This window comes from Budorcas taxicolor, chromosome 25 (assembly GCF_023091745.1).
Source record: "Budorcas taxicolor isolate Tak-1 chromosome 25, Takin1.1, whole genome shotgun sequence".
Taxonomy (NCBI): domain Eukaryota; kingdom Metazoa; phylum Chordata; class Mammalia; order Artiodactyla; family Bovidae; genus Budorcas; species Budorcas taxicolor.
In genome coordinates, this window is record NC_068934.1 from 2,573,166 (window position 1) to 2,595,456 (window position 22,291).

The following is a 22,291-nucleotide window of genomic DNA, read 5'->3' on the forward strand; positions in this document are numbered from 1 at the left end:
TAGCATCTGTAGTGTGGTGTGAGTGGGGTGTACAGTGTATATAGGGGGGCATGTGTGATGGGGTGTGTGTGTAGTTGTCTATAGTGTGATGTTGAGTGGTGTGCACAGTGTATACAGGGGGTGTGTGATGTGGTGTGTATGGGTCTGCACACACGCAAACACATGTATGTAGGGAAGATCCTGGCGGGGGTGGGGTGCAGGACGCTGTCCTCTGAGCGGCACCTGCAGAGCGCCCCTCTTCTAACCCTGCAGAGCTTCTCCTTCCAGCCTAGCTCACACAGGAGCCCTGGACTCCTGCAGCCCCTCGGGAAGGGGCGAAAGCAGCAGGAAGCCCAAGCAGGAGGGCAGCAGTGGGGAGGAGGCCGCCTCTTGCACCCCAGGCCCCTCTGCCTTCTGCTCCTTCCTCGCCAGTGAGGGACCAGGCCCGGCACACCCGGATTGTGGGCGGGCTGGGCCCGATGTTCTCGCCAGGACGCGGCCTCCAGGACCTGCGGGGGTCCCTGGCTGCCTGACCCCAGCGTGCTGAGGGGCTTCTCGTCCAGAGGGTGAAAGGCCCCCAGCCGCACGCTGTCCTCTGGCTGGCACAGCCCAGGCGGCTGACCTCCCCCGAGGAGTGGATTCTCTCCCATCACTTCCTGAGTGCGTCGCCCGGCCGGGCATCAGGTGGGAGATTATCTGCCTGCACAGGGTCCCGGGCGCTATCAGCGGGGGTAGGCTGGCTGCCCGGGCCCTCAGCCTGGCTGCCCTTGGAAGAGTTCTGCAGGCAGCGCCGCGGGTTCCAGAGGGCAGAGACGATCCTCTTGTATTCCCTGCGGAAGTTCTTGTTCAGGAGCCCATAGACGATGGCGTTCAGGCAGCTGTTGAAATAGGCCAGGAAGTAGCTAGAGACAAACAACCCCTCTGGGATCCGGGGAGCCACTTCTTTGGGGTCAATGGCCACGGCGAGGCCGATGCAGTTCAGCGGCGCCCAGCAGATGGCGAAGATCACAAAGACCACGAACATGCTCAGAAAGCTCCGCACGCGACCAGCCCACGGGCGCGGCTCGCTCTCCGCCTTGACCTTCCTGCGGGCGCGCAGCACCAGCACCCAGATGTGCAGGTAGCAGAAGCACACGACGGCCACGGGCAGCAGGAAGTGCACGAGCACCACGGCCGCCGTGTACCCGGCGCTGGCCGTCTGCGCGAAGGTGCACGAGTACACGCGCGGGTCGTACTCCAGGGACCCCACGAAGAAGTTGGGCAGCAGGACCAGCAGGGTGAGCAGCCAGACGAGGCTGACGTAGAGGGTGGCGTGCCGGCTGCGGCAGAGGCGGTGGTAGGTCACGCTGCGGCAGACGTAGCAGTAGCGGTCGACGGCGATGGCGGTGATGTTGAAGACGGAGCCGACCACGCTCAGGCCCATCACGAAGGCGCTGGCCTTGCAGTGCGCCTCCCCCAGGGCCCAGCCGTCGTGGAAGATGGCCATAAGGGTCAGCGGGTAGGGGTACAGGGCTACGGCCAGGTCAGCGAACGCCAGACTCACCAAGAACAGGTTACCTGGAGCGGGAAACAGGCAGAGAGAGTCAGGAGGAGACCTTGCGATCTCCATCCTCTAGAATATTCTAGCTTCTGTCCCTCCCAGGAGGGACTCTCCCAGGACACCGATGTGCCACCGTCACCATGCATCTGGGGGCCCCCTGCAGAGGCTGCAGTGACCACCTCAAGGTTTCAAAGCACCTGGCCGATGGAAAGGACCCAAAAGGCACAGCAATCAGAAGAGCCAGGTCTGATCCCAAGGGCGTTTGGGAAACGGGGGCTCAGAGCCACTCAGTTGGGAATGTCCCCAAGTTAGACCCTCAGGAAAAGCAGATTCTATACCTGTGGCTACAGACAGACCTACAAGGTAGAGAAAGTCCTCCCTGTCCAGATACACATTGTCACCCCACCTCAGAGAAGACTCCTGGGGAAGCTGGGAGACCCACAAGCAGGCTTCTTAAAATGTCCGTTTTAGCCTCAGATGCTTGAGGTCACCTCACTCAGAAACAACTGAAACGACACTTGTTAGTTCCCTGGGAGTTCTCAGGACCCAACTGTTCCTGAGTCCAGAGCTAAGTTAGGATCCGAGGGAAAAGTGTTAGTCACTCAGTTGTGTCTGACTCTCTGCGACCCCACGGACTAGTAGCCCTCCAGGCTCCTCTGAACATGGAATTCTCCAGGCAAGGATACTGGAGTGGGTTGCCAAGCCCTGCTCCAGGGGATTTTCCTGGCCCAGGAATCAAACCTAGGTCGCCTGCATCGCAGGCAGACTCTTTACCATCTGAGCCCCCAGCGAAGGGTCTGAAGGAAACAGGGTGTAACTGAATAGAAAGGAGCTCATTTGGACATGTAGAAGTGCTTTCCAAGCAGTGAGCTTCCCTGTCTCTTGAGACTTTCAAATACAGGTTGGATGGTGGAGGAGAACCCTGCTGTAGGGTAAACTGTGAGATTCCTTCCTGTTCTACTATTTCAGGACTCTGTTTAGTTAATGGGAGAAAATCCCCCTCAAATTATTTCATGCTGGTACTACAGGCAAGAAGGGCACATCTCAGGACCTCCTTGGGATGTGGGGGAATCTCCTGCTTTTTCGTTTAATTCTCAGCCATGTTCTGTCTCCACTGGTAGATTTCAGTTTCTGATTCCACTGTGCATATATGCATGCTAAGTCGCCTCAGTCATGTCCGACTCTGTGTGACCCCATGGACTGTATCCCACCAGGCTCCTTTGTCCATGGGATTCCAGGCAAGAATTCTGGAATTCTGGAGGGTTCCCATGCCCTCCCCCAGGGGATCTTCCTGACTCAGGGACTGAACCAGTGTCTCATGTCTCCTGCACTGGCGGGCAGGTTCTTTACATCTAGCACCACTTGAGAAGCCCTTCTGACTCTACTACTTAGAACTTACTTGGTCTCAGAGAGTGAGGGATTACCTCTTTCAAATTTGTTGTCAGATGACTCAGGAATAATTATAGTTGATTTACAATATTGTATTAGTTTCAGGCGTACAACATAGTGATTCAGTATTTTTATAGATTATACTCCATCTAAGGTTATTATACAATATTATCTGTATTCCCTGTGCAATTCTTAAAGTTTATTTTGCACATAGTATTTTTCTCTCTGAATCCCTTATTGCTATCCTGCCCCTCCCCCATGCCTTCACCCCACGGATAACCACGAGTTTGCCTCTGTATCTGTGACCCTGCTTCTTTTTGTTATAGTCACTATTTGTTCTATTTTTAGATTCCACATAGAAATGGAAACACGCAATGTTTGTCATTCTCTGTCTGACTTATTCTACCAAGTCGAATGGCATCCATTTCCATCCAAGTGGTTGCACGTGGCAAAACTTCACTCATTGTTACGGCTGAGTAAGATTCCACTGTGTATGTGTATACCCCGCATCTTCTTTATCCAGTCATCTGTCGATTGCCTCCACACCTTGATAACTGCAAATAATGCTGCTATGAACATTGGGGTGCATATGTATTTTTTTGAATTAGTATTTTCTTTTTCTTTCAGACATATAACCAGCAGTGGAACTGATGGATCATATGGACAGTCTATTGAATGTGAGAAACTATTTGCAAATGGTATGTCCGATAAGGGGTTAATATCCAAAATGCAAATAGCTCATAAACTCAATATAAAAAAAAAACAAACTGATCAAAAAATGAGCGGAAGACCTAAATAGATGTTTTTTCAGAGAAGACACACAGATGGCCAACAGGCTTATGAAAAGATGTTCAGCATCACTAATCATCAGAGAAATGCAAATCAGAACCACAGTAAGATATCACCTGACACTAATCAGAATGGCTATGACCAAAAAAAACACAAATAACAAATGTTGGTGAGGATGTAGCGAAAAGGGAACAGAACCTTACTACACTGTTGGTGGGAATGTAAACTGATGCCGCCATTGTGGAACACACACAAAAAAGAAATTAACTGTCGTTTTGACATTTGGAAGTGGGCACTGGAAGTTGGAGTGACCTGGGGTAATCTCAGTGCCATTACTTTTTAACTTGACCAAGTCCTTGAACTTCTTTTCTCTGTGACGACTGCTTTGTCAGTTCTGTTCTTTATTTTTGGAGCCCTCTTTTCCCCTCCTCAGACACATGTGTATGGCTATTTCTGTGACAAAAATCCCTTCTTTCCAACGTGGGGATGCTGGCCTCCGCAGGGCCCATGGCCTCCTGGCAGGGTGGCAAAGGAGCTTCCAGCCCTTGCAAGCACGGGCGGACAAAGGCTCGAGCGGCTGGGAGCAGGTGCGGCTCAGCCCGCTGTTTCTCAGGAAGCAAGTCAAGCTGTGCGGCAAGTTAACCTGGCCCAGCCCAGAATAACGCCCCAGAGGCGGCAAACAGCCTGTAAACAGTGGGTAGAACACATTCGGCTCCACGTGGAAAGTGATTCAATTACTCTTCCCCATTACTCTGGCTGTTCCTAAAAGGCTGAAATCAACCAGTTCCTGCTGTAGATCCATCTGCCCAGACATCCTATCGTCTCCAGACTTTCTTGACAAAATTCCAAATTAGAGGAATAAAATTCTTGCCGTGTTTCCCATCTCTAAGAAGCCAGGCCCTGTCTAGAGGAGAGTCAAGGGGAGGCTGAGTTCTCCAGTCCCATTTTCTACAGACAGGTGAGAAATTCAGCAGGACACACAGTGCTGCTCATCACCCCGGGCACAGGCCTCTAACGAGCATTTATCTCACAAGCCTTGGCGTGACTTATTTCCATCAGCCTCCATCAGACAGGGCATGTTAGTGGAGACAGACCTTCACAACAGGGTTTGTATTAATATGGATGGAACTCCTTCCAGTATTCATACACAAAGCACATCCTTCCACATACACAGCCACCACGGTCCCCTCCCTCTCGGCCTACTTTTCCTTTTTCAGGAAATCTAGTCCTCAGTGGGGATGTGTTAATCTGGAAGAGAGCCAGCAGATGTTGAGCTATCTGGTCTTCATAAGAATTCTGCATCCCTCTTTCCTGTGCCCACTCTATTTTCTAAGAAGAATGTGTTGGTTTTAAATTGTCTCTGCTCTTTGAGCTAAAAGTAGCAATGCAGAAATAGACAGTTGTAGACTCATTTGCTCCACAAATACTGCTGAGTATTTACTGGGTACTGGCTCTGACTGTGGGCTTCCCTGGTGGCTCAGCCGGATGCTCTGACTACGCTGGGGCTGAGGGTATGGGGTAAGCAAGAACGACGCATCTTCTCCTCTTACAAACCTCATGGTCTCACACAGGGGACAATGAAATGAAAGTGAGATGCAATGGGACTTCCCTGGTGATCTAGTGGTCACCATGCAGAGCGGCCAGGTTTGATCCTGGTCAGGGACCTAGATCTTGCATGCCGTAAGTAAAAAAATCCTGCATGCAGCAACTAATGAACCCCCATGCCTCAACGAAGACAGGAGGCATGCTGCAACTAAGACCCAGTGCAGCCAGGTAAATTAATGAAACACAGTTTTCAGTGAGACGCTGTGAGTGTTATGATGGGGAAGTTAACACTATCATCTCTGTAATCCTTTCCAACAAGGTTAAACTTCCCATGCCTTGAGGTCTTCCTCCATCTCTCACTTACTCAAAAATGTGTGCTATGTCCACTGAGCACCTATCATGCTTGGGTAGGGCACAGTGATGGCTGAAAGACATGCCCCTGCCACTGAGATGCCCACAGTGCTGTTGGGGAAAGAGATACAGAAACTGCCTTTTTGTGTAGGGAGAGCTGGGCAGGAGACCAGCATGAGGAGGTGAGAACACTAGGGAAGAATCAAGTCATTCTGGGGCTGAGGGCAGTGGGCAGTGGGGTGAGGATGAGGCTGGTCAAGCACGACCAGCCAAGGGATCAGCTACAAATCACAAAGGCCCTTCTTACAGGCCTGCCTCCATCCCAGGATGGCTATCTACCTCAAATGGGATCTTGCATGGGAAAGGATTTAGGAAATAATAATAATCTTCAAACAAATGTGAGATATTCTTATTAGTTATATTCAGGGATAGGCATTTGAAATAACTGAGTAGGTAATTTATTAAAAATGTGACTTCTTCACAAATACTAAAACAATGTCCTTTCATATTAACATAAGCTCCTAATTGGGCTTCCCTGGTGGGTCAGTGTTACAGAATCTGCCTACCAGTGCAGGACACCCAGGTTCCATCCCTGGGCTGGGAAGATCCCCTCAAAGAGGGCATGGCAACCCACTCTAGTATTCTTTCCTGGGAAAATCCCATGGACAGAGAAGCCTGGCAGGCTACAGTCCATGGGGTCAAAAAAACAGTCAGACACAACTTAGAGACTGAACAACAAACAGAGTTCCTAATTAATCCCCAAATTCTTTGAGGGTGGACATTGTTTTCTTCCAAAATTAAATTATGAAAACCCTGGATCGTGTGGGTAAATCATACAAGGGCTCAGTTGAAATCTAACATAATTTTAACTTACACTTAGCAAGCAAATAGCATATGCAAAAATAAGATGGAGATATTTTAACCACTTAAAAATATATTTAAGAGCACAAGCATCAACTTAGTCACTAAAGTGATTATTGCTTTGCTGTGCTCAGTGGCATAGTCATATCTGACTCTTTGTGACCCCATGGACTGTAGCCCACCAGCCTCCTCTGTCCATGGAATTCTCCAGGCAAGAATACTGGAGTGGGTTGCCATTTCCTTCTTCAGGGGATCTTCCTAACCCAGGGATCAGGATCAAACCTGCGTCTCCTGCTTGGCAGGTGGATTCTTTACCACTCGGCCACCTGGGAAGCTCTATAAGATGCTTACCACAAAATCTTATATCATAACCATCAAAGCATTGCTTGGAAACTCTTATGGAAGCATTTTATACTTTAATTAGACTTGGTTATAACAAGAAGGCTTCCCTGGTGGCTCCCAGGCGGCTGCGAGCCAGCGCACTAAGCACGGCGAGAGGAGCTACCGCACTTCCGAGGTCAAGGGCAGCGGCCTAGAGTGCCAGGCTGCGATGGCGCAGGAATGGCCGAGAGGAGCTATCCTGCGTCAAAGGCCAGTGGCAGCCGGGAGGAGACACCCTGCGTCCGAGGTCAGGGGTGGCCCAGAGAAGCCACCTTGCACCCGAGGCCAGGGGCAGTGACCCTGAGGAGCTATCCTGAACCCGAGGCAAGGGGTGGCAGCTGGGAGGAGCCACCCACGCCGAAGGCCAGGGCCGGCGGCAGGGAGGAGCAACCCGAGAGGCGGTGGCTGTGCAGGCACAGGAGAGCCTAGAGGAGCTATCCCACGTTGAAGGTCAGGAACGGCGGCGGTAAGGAGATACCCCTCATCCAAGGTAAGGAGCAGCGGCTGTGCTTTGCTGGAGCAGCCATGAAGAGATACCCCAAGCCCAAGGTAAGAGAAATCCAAGTAAGATGGTAGGTGTTGCAAGAGGGCATCAGAGGGCAGACACACTGAAACCATATCTCACAGAAAACTAGTCAATCTAATCACACTAGGATCACAGCCTTGTCTAACTCAATGAAACCCAGCCATGCCTGCGCGGCAACCCAAGACGGATGGGTCATGGTGGAGAGGTCTGACAGAATGTGGTCAACTGGGGAAGGGAATGGCAAGCCACTTCAGTATTCTTGCCTTGAGAACCCCATGAACAGTATGAAAAGGAAAAATGATAGGATACCAAAAGAGGAACTCCTCAGGTCATTAGGTGCCCAATATGCTGCTGGAGATCAGAGGAGAAATAACTCCAGAAAGAATGAAGGGATGGAGCAAAAGCAAAAACAATACCCAGTTGTGGATGTGACTGGTGATAGAAGCAAGATCCGATGCTGTAAAGAGCAATATTGCATAGGAACCTGGAATGTCAGGTCCAGGAATCAGGCAAATTGGAAGTGGTCAAACAAGAGATGGCAAGAGTGAACATCGACATTCTAGGAATCAGCAAACTAAAATGGACTGGAATGGGTGAATTTGACTCAGACGACCATTGTATCTACTACTGCGGGCAGGAATCCCTCAGAAGAAATGGAGTAGCCATCATGGTCAACAAAAGAGTCCGAAATGCAGTACCTGGATGTAATCTCAAAAATGACAGAATGATCTCTGTTCATCTCCAAGGCAGACCATTCAATATCACAGTTATCCAAGTCTATGCCCCAACCAGTAACACTGAAGAAACTGAAGTTGAATGGTTTTGTGAAGACCTACAAGACCTTTTAGAATTAACACCCAAAAAGGATGTCTTTTTCATTATAGGGGACTGGAATGCAAAAGTAGGAAGTCAAGAAACACCTGGAATAACAGACAAATTTGGCCTTGGAATGCGGAATGAAGCACGGCAAAGACTAATAGAGTTTCGCCAAGAAAATGCAGTGGTCATAGCAAATACCTTCTTCCAACAACACAAGAGAAGACTCTACACATAGACATCACCAGATGGTCAACACCGAAATCAGACTGATTGCATCCAAAGATGGAGAATCTCTATATACTCAACAAAAACAAGACCAGGAGCTGACTGTGGCTCAGATCATGAACTCCTTATTACCAAATTCAGACTCAAATTGAAGAAAGCAGGGAAAACCGCTAGACCATTCAGGTATGACCTAAATAAAATCCCTTATGATTATACATTGGAAGTGAGAAATAGATTTAAGGGCCTAGATCTGATAGATAGAGTGCCTGATGAACTATGGATGGAGGTTCATGACATTGTACAGGAGACAGGGATCAAGAGCAGCCCCATGGAAAAGATATGCAAAAAAGCAATACGGCTGTCTGGGGAGGCCTTACAAATAGCTGTGAAAAGAAGAGAGGTAAAAAGCAAAGGAGAAAAGGAAAGATATAAGCATCTGAATGCAGAGTTCCAAAGAATAGCAGGAAGAGATAAGAAAGCCTTCTTCAGCGATCAACGCAAAGAAATAGAGGACAAGAACAGAATGGGAAAGACTAGAGATCTCTTCAAGAAAATTAGAGATACCAAGGGAACATTTCATGCAAAGATGGGCTCGATAAAGGACAGAAATGGTATGGACCTAACAGAAGCAGAAGATATTAAGAAGAGGTGGCAAGAATACACGGAAGAACTGTACAAAAAAGATCTTCACGACCCGGATAATCACAATGGTGTGATCACTCATCTAGAGCCAGACATCTTGGAATGTGAAGTCAAGTGGGCCTTAGAAAGCATCACTACGAACAAAGCTAGTGGAGGTGATGGAATTCCAGTAGAGCTGTTTCAAATCCTGAAAGATGATGCTGTAAAAGTGCTGCACTCAATATGCCAGCAAATTTGGAGAACTCAGCAGTGGCCACAGGACTGGAAAAGGTCAGTTTTCATTCCAATTCCAAAGAAAGGCAATGCCAAAGAATGCTCAAACTACCGCACAATTGCACTCATCTCACATGCTAGTAAAGTAATGCTCAAAATTCTCCAAGCCAGGCTTCAGCAATACGTGAATCGTGAACTCCCTGATGTTCAAGCTGGTTTTAGAAAAGTCAGAGGAACCAGAGATCAAATTGCCAACATCCACTGGATCATGGAAACAGCAAGAGAGTTCCAGAAAAACATCTATTTCTGCTTTATTGACTATGCCAAAGCCTTTGACTGTGTGGATCACAAGAAACTGTGGAAAATTCTTCAAGAGATGGGAATACCAGACCACCTAACCTGCCTCTTGAGAAACCTATATGCAGACCAGGAAGCAACAGTTAGAACTGGACATGGAACAACAGACTGGTTCCAAATAGGAAAAGGAGTGCGTCAAGGTTGTATATTGTCACCCTGCTTATTTAACTTCCATGCAGAGTACATCATGAGAAACGCTGGAGTGGAAGAAACACACGTTAGAATCAAGATTGCCGGGAGAAATATCAATAACCTCTGATATGCAGATGACACCACCCTTATGGCAGAAAGTGAAGAGGAACTCAGAAGCCTCTTGATAGAAGTGAAAGAGGAGAGTGAACAAGTTGGCTTAAAGCTCAACATTCAGAAAACGAAGATCATGGCATCCAGTCCCATCACTTCATGGGAAATAGATGGGGAAACAGTAGAAACAGTATCAGACTTCATTTTTCTGGGCTCCAAAATCACTGCAGATGGTGACTGCAGCCATGAAATTAAAAGACGCTTACTCCTTGGAAGAAAAGTTATGACCAACCTAGATAGCATATTAAAAAGCAGAGACATTACTTTGCCGACTAAGGTCCGTCTAGTCAAGGCTATGGATTTTCCTGTGGTCATGTATGGATGTGAGAGTTGGATTGTGAAGAAAGCTGAGCGCCAAAGAATTGATGTTTTTGAACTGTGGTGTTGGAGAAGACTCTTGAGAGTCCCGTGGACTGCAAGGAGATCCAACCAGTCCATTCTGAAGGAGATCAGCCCTGGGATTTCTTTGGAAGGAATGATGCTAAAGCTGAAGCATTGGAAAAGACTCTGATGCTGGGAGGGATTGGAAGCAGGAAGAGAAGGGGACGACAGAGGATGAGATGGCTGGATGGCATCATGGACTCGATGGACGTGAGTCTGAGTGAACTCCGGGAGTTGGTGATGGACAGGGAGGCCTGGCGTGCTGCATTCATGGGCTCACAAAGAGTTGGACACGACTGAGTGACTGAAGTGGACTGAACTGAACTGGTGGCTCAGATGGTAAAGAATCTGCCTACAATGTAGGAGACCTGGGTTCAGTTCCTGAGTCGGGAAGATCCCCTGGAGAAGGGAATGGCAACCCATTCCAGTATGCTTGCCTGGAGAATCCCAGGGAGGGAGGACCCTGGTGGGGTCCATGGGGTCACAAACAGCCTGATGTGACTGAACCACTAACACACATAACCACAAGAAAACAATTGGTATAGCACATTAATGTTTATAATATGCACTCACACTAACTGACTCAATTTTTTTTCACAGGAATCCTTCATGGCTGATTTTATAATGGATCAGCTGATTCCATTTTACAGATCAAGACATTAGCACCCAGAATACGTGAACAAAGAGGGGAGGAATAAAAAAAAAAAAGAAGAAGAGAAACAAGAGGAAATCAGGAAAAAGAAACGTCAAAGGGATTAATGGTGTGGAGTTTTTAGTCATCACAAGAGTGAGAAAGTGCCCTCTCACCTGCCAGCTAGGAGACCAGCAGGGTGAGCAAGGGCGAGCCTGGTGAGTGCTGGAGAACACGCTTCTGCACTGAAGGCCACCCTCCTAATCTGCTTTGCCTTCAAGAGGAGGGAAACGAACTGGTGCTTGGAAAGGGCTATCCTTTGATAGAGAGACTGTGTAAGATTTTTTTCTTTTTCTCTCTTTTAAATGAGAGAGGCTTCTATCTGACACATAATAAGCACATAGTAGTCTTTTTTTTTAATTTGCAATGATGTGCTGATTTACAACGTTGTGTTGATTTCTGCTGTACAGCAAAGTGATTCAGTTATACATGTATACACCTACTTTTCTTATATTCCTTTTCATTATGGTTTAATCTTAGGATATTGAACATAATTCTCCATGTTACACAGGAAGGCCTTGTTGTTTATCCATTCTATATATAATAGTTTGCATGTGCTAAGCCTATGTATAACAATCTTCAGTTCAGTTCAGTTGCTCAGTCGTGTCTGACTCTTTTGCGACCCCATGAATCGCAGCATGCCAAGCCTCCCTGTCCATCACCAACTCCCGGAGTTCACCCAGACTCAAGACCATCGAGTTGGTGATGCCATCCAGCCATCTCATTCTCTGTCGTCCCCTTCTTCTCCTGCCCCCAATCCCTCCCAGCATCACAGTCTTTTCCAATGAGTCAACACTTTGCATGAGGTGGCCAAAGTACTGGAGTTTCAGCTTTAGCATCATTCCTTCCAAAGAAATCCCAAGGTTGATCTCCTTCAGAATGGACTGGTTGTATCTCCTTGCAGTCCAAGGGACTCTCAAGAGTCTTCTCCAACACCACAGTTCAAAAGCATCAATTCTTCGGCGTTCAGCCCTCTTCACAGTCTTAGCCTTAGTCTTAGTCTAACAATCTTAGCTATTACCTATTATTGGGATTTTAATATTATTATCACCTGCATTATTATTTATATTATCAGTCATATATTATTATAATTACATAAATTTATGACAACTTGATATTATTATTACAAAGAACAAGAATGTTGGCTCATAATGCTGGACTAGGCTCCCTGGGAGATAAGATGTGAGAAGTCCTATAGCATGAGAATGGTGAAGTTACGACATTGCTTCTAAAGTGTAAACTCCCTCAGAACCGGGACTTAACACCCTAAGTTTTCCTCTTTCAGCCATCAGTATCTTCAACTGTAAGACGTAATAGGGCACAGGATTTTCTGAGTTTTGCAGCATATCATGCTAAATACAGACACCAAACTTTGTGGGGAGCAAAAAAAGGCAGTCTAACATGAAAATGTTCACACTCGGGGATACTGAGGACTCCAAGGGGGCAATTAACAAGGATTATGAGCTTTCTGGCTATTTGGCTAAAAGACATAATTAAGAGATTTAAAATGCTTCTATTTTTTCTCAGTAAAGAGAAAATACTTAGAGCTAAAATGTGAAGTTGGAAGGCTCAGGCAACATCAGAGAAGGAGTCTAATGAAGCACAGTTTGGTTTTCAGCTGATAAGAAGCCCTCCAAAGCCTGAAGGCTCAGCAGCTCAGAAGATGCTTGGCACCAAGGGATGTCTCCAGGAGAGCTTGATGGTGGATAAAGCCTGGCTGAGGCAGGGCCACTTACCTGGTAACGCCTGGATGGCGGGGGCTGTGGGCCCATTAAACATTTCCTCCAGGACCTTCGGAAGCTTTACCTCAGGGTCAGCCTGTGATGTGTAAATAAATCAGCATTTACCTCCTCAATTCAGGATCTGCTCTAATCTAACTGGGGATGCCAACAGGGCCAGGCTGAAATCCCCCCCAGGAAGTCTGCAGTGCAGCCAGTGGTTCTGGGTGAGAGATGATGCAGACCCTGCTCACTGCTGGGCGTCCAAGCGACAGAGTGCATTCCAGACAAGGACCTGGGTATTCAGCAAGCACTCCACGTCTTTCTGGGTAATCCCAATGTCAGATATTCCACATCCTTCTTCCTTACAAATTACAGGAATGCCCTAGGTATGGCCATACCTCCACTCACTAACAACACCTCCCCGACAGCCTCTTAATCCACCTGCAGAATAAGAATCCATTGTCAGGCAGTGGCTCCTGATCATTACCTGGGAAACCAGGGTCCCTGTGCCAGTAGGCTAGAAACCATGGATGCCGTGGTGCCTTCCGCTAGCTGATGGAGACTATCTCTGCATTACAGTAAGGACACGTTTCTCTCAGCTCTTTTCTGTGTGGCTGGCAGTCTGGATGGTGCAGGGTAATGACAGGAGGCTCCATTTTATAGGTGGTTGACAGTGAGTAGCCTCAAGCCAGAATGGGCAAGAGGGACATACACATTACTATATATAAAACAGATAACTGGTAAGAACCTGCTGTAGAGCCCAGGGGACTCTACTCAGTACTCTGCAATGGCGTAGATGGGAAAGAATCTCAAAAAGAGCTAATGCATATATATGTATAACTGACTCACTTTGCTCTCCCCCTGAAACTAACACAACGTTGTAAATTAACTATACTCAAATAGTTGGAGAAGACTCTTGAGAGTCCCTTGGACTGCAAGGAGATCAAACCAGTCCATTTCAAAAGAAATCAGTCCTGAATATTCATTGGAAGGACTGATGCTGAAGCTGAAACTCCAATACTTTGGCCACCTGATGTGAAGAGCTGACTTTGGGGAAGACTCGTTGGAGAAGACCTTGATGCTGGGAAAGACTGAAGGCGGGAGAGAAGGGGACGACAGAGGATGAGATGGTTGGAGGCTTCACCAACACAATGGACATGGGTTTGAACACACTGTGGGAGATAGTGAAGGACAGAGAAGCCTGGAGTGTTGCAGTCCATGGGGTCACAAAGAGCCGGACACATCTTAGTGACTGAACAACATCAACATACACCAATAAAAATTTAAAAAACAAACTCCCCAAGGAGTCACTGGGGCACAATTTTAGGGAGCCGGCTGGCCACAGAGGAACAACAGGGGTCAGCACACTCTAGAGAAGGTGCCAGTCAGCTTTTGAGGACAAGAATGAGGTATACTTTGGGCTTTTAGTGCTCATGGCAATTCAGTTCCCTGAGATTCGTACTGATGGTGTGAGTGGCGCTGAGTATACCTCACCTCATGAAGCAAAATTAATACCTTCTGTCTCACTGCTTTCTTGATTATTTTGTCCATTTCAATTTGTTTCAGCAGACCTAGATTAAGTTTCAGAAATGGAATAAAAGTCTCTGCTCTCAATGATTTCACAGTCCTGTGGAGAGAGAAAAAACTCAGAGTGGTACTGCAAGGGAAGTGCTGTGTGGACTGGGCGGGGTCGTGGGGGGAGACAGTAACCACACCTTTTATGATGTTAACTATAGAGCCAACAACCAGCAGGAGGGCTGAGGAAGGGGGTTGAGCTAGTGTCTTGGGAGAAGACAGTCTACCCCTATGTTGCCTACTTCTTTTCCTAGTCAAATTTGATTTTGAGGTCTGCAAAAAGAAAGTGAAAGTGGCTCAGTTGAGTCCGACTCTTTTCGACCCCAGGACTATACAGTCCACGGAATTGCCCAGGCCAGAATCCTGGAGTGGGTAGCCTTTCCCTTCTCCAGGGCATCCTCCCAATGGAGGGATCAAACCCAGGTCTCCTGCATTGCAGGCAGATTCTTTACCAGCTGAGCCACCAGGGAAGCTCAAGAATACTGGAATGGGTAGCCTCTCCCTTCTCCAGTGGATCTTCCCAACCCAGGAATCGAACCTGGGTCTCCTGCATTACAGGCAGATTCTTTACCAACTGAGCGACCAGGGAAGCCCTTGAGGTCTGCAGCTGGTGTGCAATTCTTAGAGCCTGAAGGAGCCTCCATTTTTTGGCTGAGACTTACAGTATATGGGATCTTCCCTGACCAGGGATCGAACCCGAGCTCAGGATTTTAACTACTTACCACCATGGTAGTAAGGGATTTGAGGGAGATATTCTCTAGCCAAAAAGAGGCAGGGGAGCTTCCTGAGATGAAGAGAGATCAGAGAACACAGGCCGGGAGCGGGTGGCAGCAGCTCGCGTCTCTGTGAGCCGGAGCAGAGAGCCGGGGCTGTGACCCTGGGGAGTCCCGCAGGCTTGTACTAGGGGCGCCGGGGCTGGGCCCCATTCTGTAGATGCAGGAAGTGGTCCCTGGACGCAGGGGTGCGTCTGGCCATGGTGACAGGGAGGGCGGAGGGGCGGGGAAAGCTGTCTGGGGACCAGGGACATGGCTTGTTTAGGGGAGGATAAGAGTGTGAACTGGGGCATGTAGAGATACTATGAGACCAAAATCAGGGGGACTTGGGGAACAAAGGAACCAGTGACGACTCTCAGGGATCGGGTGTCTCAAAGATGAAGAGAGGAAGGAGGTTCAAGAACTGGCATCAGGTGAGCCGAGGGAATGGAAGGGCCCGGGAGGGAGCAGCCGCCAGCGGCACACAGCACAGGGCATCTCCCAGGAGGGCAGACCCAGGGGGCTCGGGGGAAACGGGGAGCAATGAGTGATTAATGGATATAAACAGTTAGTCAGACGTCTGCCGAAAAGGAGAAAGGAGTCATGAAGCTAGAAGGACACATAAGACCAAGGAAAGATTACTTTTTCTTTTAATCAAAGGATCCCCAGTGTGTGGGGGTGGGGAGAGGGGCAAAAGGGAAAGAGAAATTGAAAACACAGCGAGAAAGAAGGAAGGTGATGGAGGAAGGTTCTGTAAAAGCAGGAGAGGAAAACAGAAAATACAGGGGTGGATGTTGGCGAGGCCTGGACAGGGGACGGACAGCAGGGGCGGGCACCGGGAGAAGTCCCCAGACGCTCCGGGAGAGCCTGGGGTGCGGAGGGTCCCCAGGGAGCACGCGGGGAAGTGGAGACGCCGCCCGCGCCATGCAAGGAGTAAGTCTCCGAAGCGCAGCAGGGAGGGAAACACACTCCTGACGTTACCTTCTAAGTGGCGCAGTGCTCTGCATCTGCCTCCCTCCCTTCCTGTCGGCCACGCTCTAGCGCCATCTCTGAGAAAGTTAGCCCAAGGCATGAGCACAGAAGTCGCAGACAGGGGAGTCCCCCGTGCCCACAAAAGCACAGTCAATCTAACCATCTACACTGCTATGGAACATCCCTGTTATTAACAATAAGAATCTGCCAGACAGAGAAACTGAGTTTATAATAGTCAAGTAGAGGATAATGACACCTGCTAAGAATGCGGCTGTGACGTTAATGTGTGCTGTGTGCCTGAGTTATTGTAAATGTACATGTTCTCATTATTACAGCCCTGTTTTCTTAATACGGATGAATTAAAGAACTAGACTCAATTACAGAAAGGTCCAAGATGTTTCTTAAAGTAACTCCAAACTCTTCAGTAAGAGGAAAAGCTGACGAATAGCAGTGGAAGTCGCTCAGTCGTGTAGACTCCTTTAAATTATATATAAGTTATATGTGTGTGTGTGTGTGCATGTTAGTTGCTCAGTGACATCTGACTCTTTGTGATCCCGTGGACTCTAACCTGCCAGGCTCCTCTGTCTATGGAATTCTGCAGGCAAGAATACTGGAATGGGTGGCCGTTCCCTTCTCCAGGGGATATTCCCAAGCCAGGGATCAAACCCAGGTCTCCCACATTGCAGGTGGATTCTTTACCAGCTGAGCTACCAGGGAAGCCAATGAATAGCAGAAGGGGTGCTAACTATTCAAAGTGCTGTAGGTGTTCGGGCATCTTGTGAAATCTCAGTCTGCCAAATGATTTTTCATGACCATTAGCAATAAAGCCAAGGGTCAAATAAAAACTGGTTAAGTTGGTGACTGGGGCAGGAAACTGTCAGAAATAGGAAGATCCCCTGAAGGGAACGGCTACCCACTCCGGTATTCTGGCCTGGAGAATACCACGGACTATAGTCTGTAGGGTCGCAAAGCGTCGGACACGCCGGAGCTACTGTCACTTTCACGCACAGATATGGTATTAAATTCTTTTTTCTGGTGCTGGGCTGTAGCAGATTCGCCAAGACACAGGAAGTGCTAGTGTTTTTAACACGCTCATTACCTGCCCCAGCCATACTCTCAAAGCAACAAGGTCTCTGTGAACTTCACTAGGAGAGAAGAGGCCAGCCTGCCTGCGGATGGAGGAGGGGAGAAAAAGCTTGCCTCCTTCAGGCAAAGGAAACAGCACCCGGCCCCAGCCACCTCGCCCAAGGGAGGAAGCCCACAAAGGCTCCTCTAAACACCTGGTTAATTTGGGAGAGAAGCCCTGCTTCCCTGGGCAGGAAATGAATCCTTGTGGCTGCTGCAAAAGACAGTATGATCGAAATGATTTTAACCGGCTCTTTCCTGGAAGATAAGCCTCTATTCCAAGGACACAACAATATCTTGAAAAAGTTACTGCAGATAATAAAAGTCACCACTACTGAAATGACTGAGTTAGAAAGTTTAACTTCTCCTTTCCTTCCAGTTTAACTGACATGTAATTGAGACCCAGCACGGTATATTAAAGGAGCAAAGCAAGATGATTTGATTTACATACACCATGAAAAGATTACCACAGTAAGTTTAGTGAATATCCATCATCTCAAATAGATGCAAAAAGAAACAGAAAAAAAATGTCCTTGTGATGAGAACTCTTAGGATTTACTCTCAACAACTGTCATGTGACATACAGCAGAGTTATATTTACCATGCTGTACATTGCATCCCAACTACTTATTTATCTTAGAAGTGGTCGTCTGTGCCTTTAGATTGCCTTAATCCAGTTTCCTCTGCCCTCAACTCTTGCCTCTGGCTCTACAAATCTGACCTCTTTTTCTGAGTTTGTTTTTGAAGTATAACTAACCTATAACAATATGTTAGTTCCTAGCGCACAACACAGGAATTCAATACTTCTATGCATTTCAAAATGATCCCTATAAATAGTTACCATCTGTCACCATACAATTACTTCAAATGTGGTTTCCAATATTACAGATAGAAGCCCACATTTTTGTTTGTTCTTTTAGATAAAAAAGCTTGGGAGTCACTGGGTCACATAAAGTGTTTATAACAATGTACTAGAAATAGCCTTTCTGAATGGTCTGCCTCCTTAGAAAAGCATGATTAAGTTATCTGATTGGTTTTCTGCTATCTTTTCATTTTAATTCACTCTAACATTTGAGTTGCCCCTAAGGCCCAAACAGGGAAACGACAAATGGACAAACGGGTCACTGAGCTTCTTCAAAAGCTAGAATGGTCAGCATGCTCTGATGACCCTCGGGGTCAGAGTTCAGAGACTCCCTCCCTCCGGTTTTGTTCCCTGGCACACCTACACATGAGAAAGTTGAAATGAGTGTATCGAAAGGGAGAAATAGGATTGCAACACTATTTTGCCAAATTATTATTTTAATCTTCGTTTAGTCCTACGAATTCCCTGTCTTCATTAAACACGGGGATTATTTGAAAACAATGCAATTCCGACCAAGTAGAAGCTGTCGACGGCTGCCTTTGCCCTCTTGTTTGGAACCAAGATGAGGAGCTAAGTATCGGACCAAATCTCTCTAGAGCGTTTCCACTAATTTACTCATTGTCTCAGTAAATATCTTCCAAGCACGTGCTGCGTGAACCACTGTGCTTGGCAGGGGAGGGAGGTGTTGAAGATGAGATTCCTGTGGCCACGGAGGGGCACCATCCAAATCTGCAAAAACTGGAGCGCCTTGGACAGCTTTCAGACGCTCCTGTTTTCACAGCTCCCTGCTCTGCCAAGAAGTGCGCGAGAAAAAACTTTACCCAATTTACGCCGGCACTGATGCGCCAAGTGCTTCCCGGAGCGTTTGCAAGAGCCACACGTCGGGGAAAGGCAGCAAACGCAACCTAATTTTGAGTTCAAGACCAAACCTGGGGGACTTGTTGAGAGAAGGGAAGGCGGCGCGGGGAGCGGAGGACAGACCGGGCGGCCGACTGCGCGGTGAATGTCACACCAGAGACCCGGCCCCGGGAGCGGCCGACGCGGCGGCGGGCGCAGCGCTCACCTGCGTTCCGGAGCTTGCGGTTGCCGAGCACCGAGAGGATGACCAGGAGGTTGCCCACGATGTCCACGGCGGTGGTGACGACGAGCACCGCGGACAGCGCGGGAGCCACCCAGGGAGGCCGGGGCGCCCCGGAGGGCCGCGCGCCGCCCGCGCCAGTCCAGCGGGGGCTCTCGGCCCGGCCGCCCGCCTCGCAGCAGTTGGCGAAGGAGCCGTTCTCAGGCATCCCGGACGCTCCGGCGCCGCGCCAGCCACGGCGCACCCAGTCTCTCCGCAGGCGGGGCGCCCCTTTCCCTGCCCAGCCCCGCGCACCAGCGAGGAGGCCAGTGCCGAGGCACCTGGACGAGATGATTAATTAAGCGTGGACAGGGGGCGGAGGAAAACGAAGGACTGAGAGGAGCATTTGGGGTGCAGGCGCTGCTGAAAGAAGCGCGTCTCCGCTTGGCTCGCTCAGGAGCAGGTGCGACGGCGCGCAGCCCGGAGCCCCGCACGTGCCTGGCCCGGCTCCGGCCTCAGCGCCTGAGCGCACCGCACAAGAAGCTGGGTGTCCAGGGACACCCAGATTCTCGGACTGGAAAAGGTGCTGTTCGTCAGGACCTGCTGATTGGCTGTCAGGAGGGCACTGCCCCTCTAAAGCGAATACATAACTCCAGGCGGCGTCGCGGAGAGATCAGGCAGGCAGCAGAAGAAAGAAGACCCTGCGTTGTTTATTTGCTGTTTACCTGAGAAGTCTTGGCGATGCCTCAGCCCTGTCCTCTTTATAAAACCGCGACAATACTTACGAACATCTTTTAGAACATAATAGTACTTAAAGAGATGTATGGTCAATAGTGGGGGTTATTATAAGGTGTTTTTTGGAGGGATTAGACCACAAAGAGGAGTGCAGTATGGTTATAGGAAAGAAGAAACGCAGATGCCCTTTATTTAAAGTGTGTGAGCACTTAATCTTATAATAACAATTGCTCGTCCCTCTCCAGGGTAATTTTATGCCAAGTACTGTCTTACCCACTTTTTGCATCACTAGAATCAAAATGGCTGATAATCTATTTGGCAAAGAAGTAAAGTACCTGCTTTGATGAGAATGAAAAATGGTACAGTCACTGCTATTTGGTGGTTTCTTATACAATTAAACATATTCCATTTTTTGACCCGCAGTGAAATGAAGATGAAACATATGTGCACAAAAAAATTTGTGCAAGAATTGTCCAGAGCAGGGTTAGTTATAGTAGCCTAGACAGCCCAAAGGTCCCTCAAGAGAGGAATGGATAAAACAATTGTTAATTGTCAGTGTGACTCATCAGTAAAAGTTACGGATACACAACAACATGGGTTAATCTAAACAGTATTATGTCGAGCAAAAGAAGCAAGATATAAAAGCATACATTCTTTATTATTCCAATTGTATGATGTCCAAAAACAGGGAAATTCATCTATGGTGATAGTTATCAGAACAATGGTTGCCCAATGCGAGATGAAGATTGGCTGGAACAGATCACGGAATAAATTTCTGGGATGTTACTGGTTTGTGTGTTATTAATGTGCATTTTACTCTCCCACTTGCACACACACAAAAAAAAAACAGAAACAAAAGAACCGAGAGAGGAACTCTAACGGTGAGATGTTGCAGGAGAAGATTATAGTTAAAGCAATAAATGCTTTGAGAGGTGAGCGCATCTGAGCCCAAGGAAGGCAGATCATTGTTAGGAGAGAGAGGCTTTCCCCCCTACAGGGGAAATGAAGCATAAGCCAGTGCAAATTTGCACGTGTTTCTAAATCGGCATGAGATGGGGGAGTTCCTCTCTGGCTACCGTCTTCTCAGGGAGCTCCGGGCTACCTCATTAGCTGGGATTCAGGGGGAAAGAGTGTGGGAGACGAAGACAGGAGGCCTGAAATGTCATTGCAGAAAATAGGAACTTTAAGAAAATGCAGCAGGTGTGAAACGACCTGATGCAGCTTAAGATGACGGCTCAAAATGAAGCTCGTCAGCCTTGTTGACGGCTCTGTAGCAGCAACTGGGAGCTGCTTGGGGTGGATGAAGAGAAGGCAGAGTGAAGCTCACCCAGAATGTCGATTTGCCAGTGAGGAGCAGCTCACAGAAGGAAGTTGGGGGGCATGGTGGGAAGATGGACCCCAGGAAGATCTTAAATGGGAGAGGATGAAAAAACAAAGGGGACTACTAGTCATCGGAAAGAGGCGGGAGTCAGGGATGGGAGGGGTTGGATTTAACGAGTTGCAGTGGGTGAATCTGAAAAAAAATAGTTTGTGATATTGGGAAAGTGACTTGCTTGACACTGAGGTTTCTGAGAATTGTGGATTCTATCAATGTGAGGGCTCTGAGAGTGAGGATGGGGGTGGGTCGCTGGAGGAAGCTTGTTGAAACTGAGAAGGTCAAGGACTTGAGAAGTTACAGGCTGAGTATTATGGCGATGAGAGAAAAGGAAACTCATGATTTTGGTGTGAATCCCCAGTAAATGAGGAGTAGTGAGTGACAGGGATGAGGGGAAGACACAGCTGGATGGCAAGAGTGTCCAGGGGCATGAAATAAACTAAATTCTCTCTTTTTTGTTTAATTGCTTATTTGTGTGTTCCAGGTCTTAGTTTCAACACACGGGATCTTTGGTCTTCGTTGCAGTATGCGAACTCTTTAAGTTGCAGCATGCGGGATCTGTTTCCTGACCAAGGGAATTCTCTGCATTGGGAGCTGCAGTCTTAGCCACTGGACCGCCAGGAAGTCCCCAGGGGCATTTTCATAGAAGGGACAGCCATGTTTTCCCTGTTCTTGCAAGTGCACATGTAACAAACAAAAAGTAACATTTCCCTGTCAGTGGCCCCCAGAGCAATTAGTTAAGTATAACATATGTCGCTCCCACTCAGAAACACTAATGACACACAACTGGTTGATTGTGTATGAAACACACAATATTTGCCCAGGGTTGCCCTAGACTGGGATCATGCACATATCCAAAACAGATGTCTCAAGACCTTTGGACATTAAGAATTGGGGTGCATGCATGCATGCAAATTGCTTCAGTCATGGCCTACTCTTTGCAATCCTCTGGACTGTAGCCCACCAGGCTCCTCTGTCCATGGGATTCTGCAGGCGAGAATACTAGAGTGGGTTGCCATGCCCTGCTCTAGGGATCTTCCCGATCGGAGAACTTGCAGCCTGCTGTCTCCTGGCAAAACTGCCCAGGCTGTGCCTTAAAAAGTCAGAAAAATGTTATAGCCACTT

The 22,291-nt window shown here is 48.1% G+C and overlaps 1 protein-coding gene across 1 annotated transcript; it reads right to left on the reverse strand.

Moving 5' to 3' along the window:
* Positions 1-628: 628 nt before the first annotated feature.
* MTNR1B (melatonin receptor 1B) lies at positions 629-19,285 on the reverse strand. The gene is made up of 2 exons (XM_052662516.1): positions 19,063-19,285; positions 629-1,536 (listed from the first exon to the last, which is right to left on the reverse strand). The coding sequence occupies exons 1-2, from the start codon at positions 19,283-19,285 to the stop codon at positions 629-631; spliced, it is 1,131 nt and encodes a 376-aa protein (XP_052518476.1).
* Positions 19,286-22,291: the final 3,006 nt, after the last annotated feature.

What these genes read in the sequence shown, in the direction of transcription:
- MTNR1B (XM_052662516.1), bottom strand. Translation starts at nt 19,285, where the DNA reads ATGCCTGAGAACGGCTCCTTCGCCAACTGCTGCGAGGCGGGCGGCCGG. An exon ending in CCGCAAGCTCCGGAACGCAG is followed by an intron (nt 1,537 to 19,062) that starts GTGAGCGCTGCG and finishes TTCCCGCTCCAG; the next exon opens with GTAACCTGTTCTTGGTGAGT.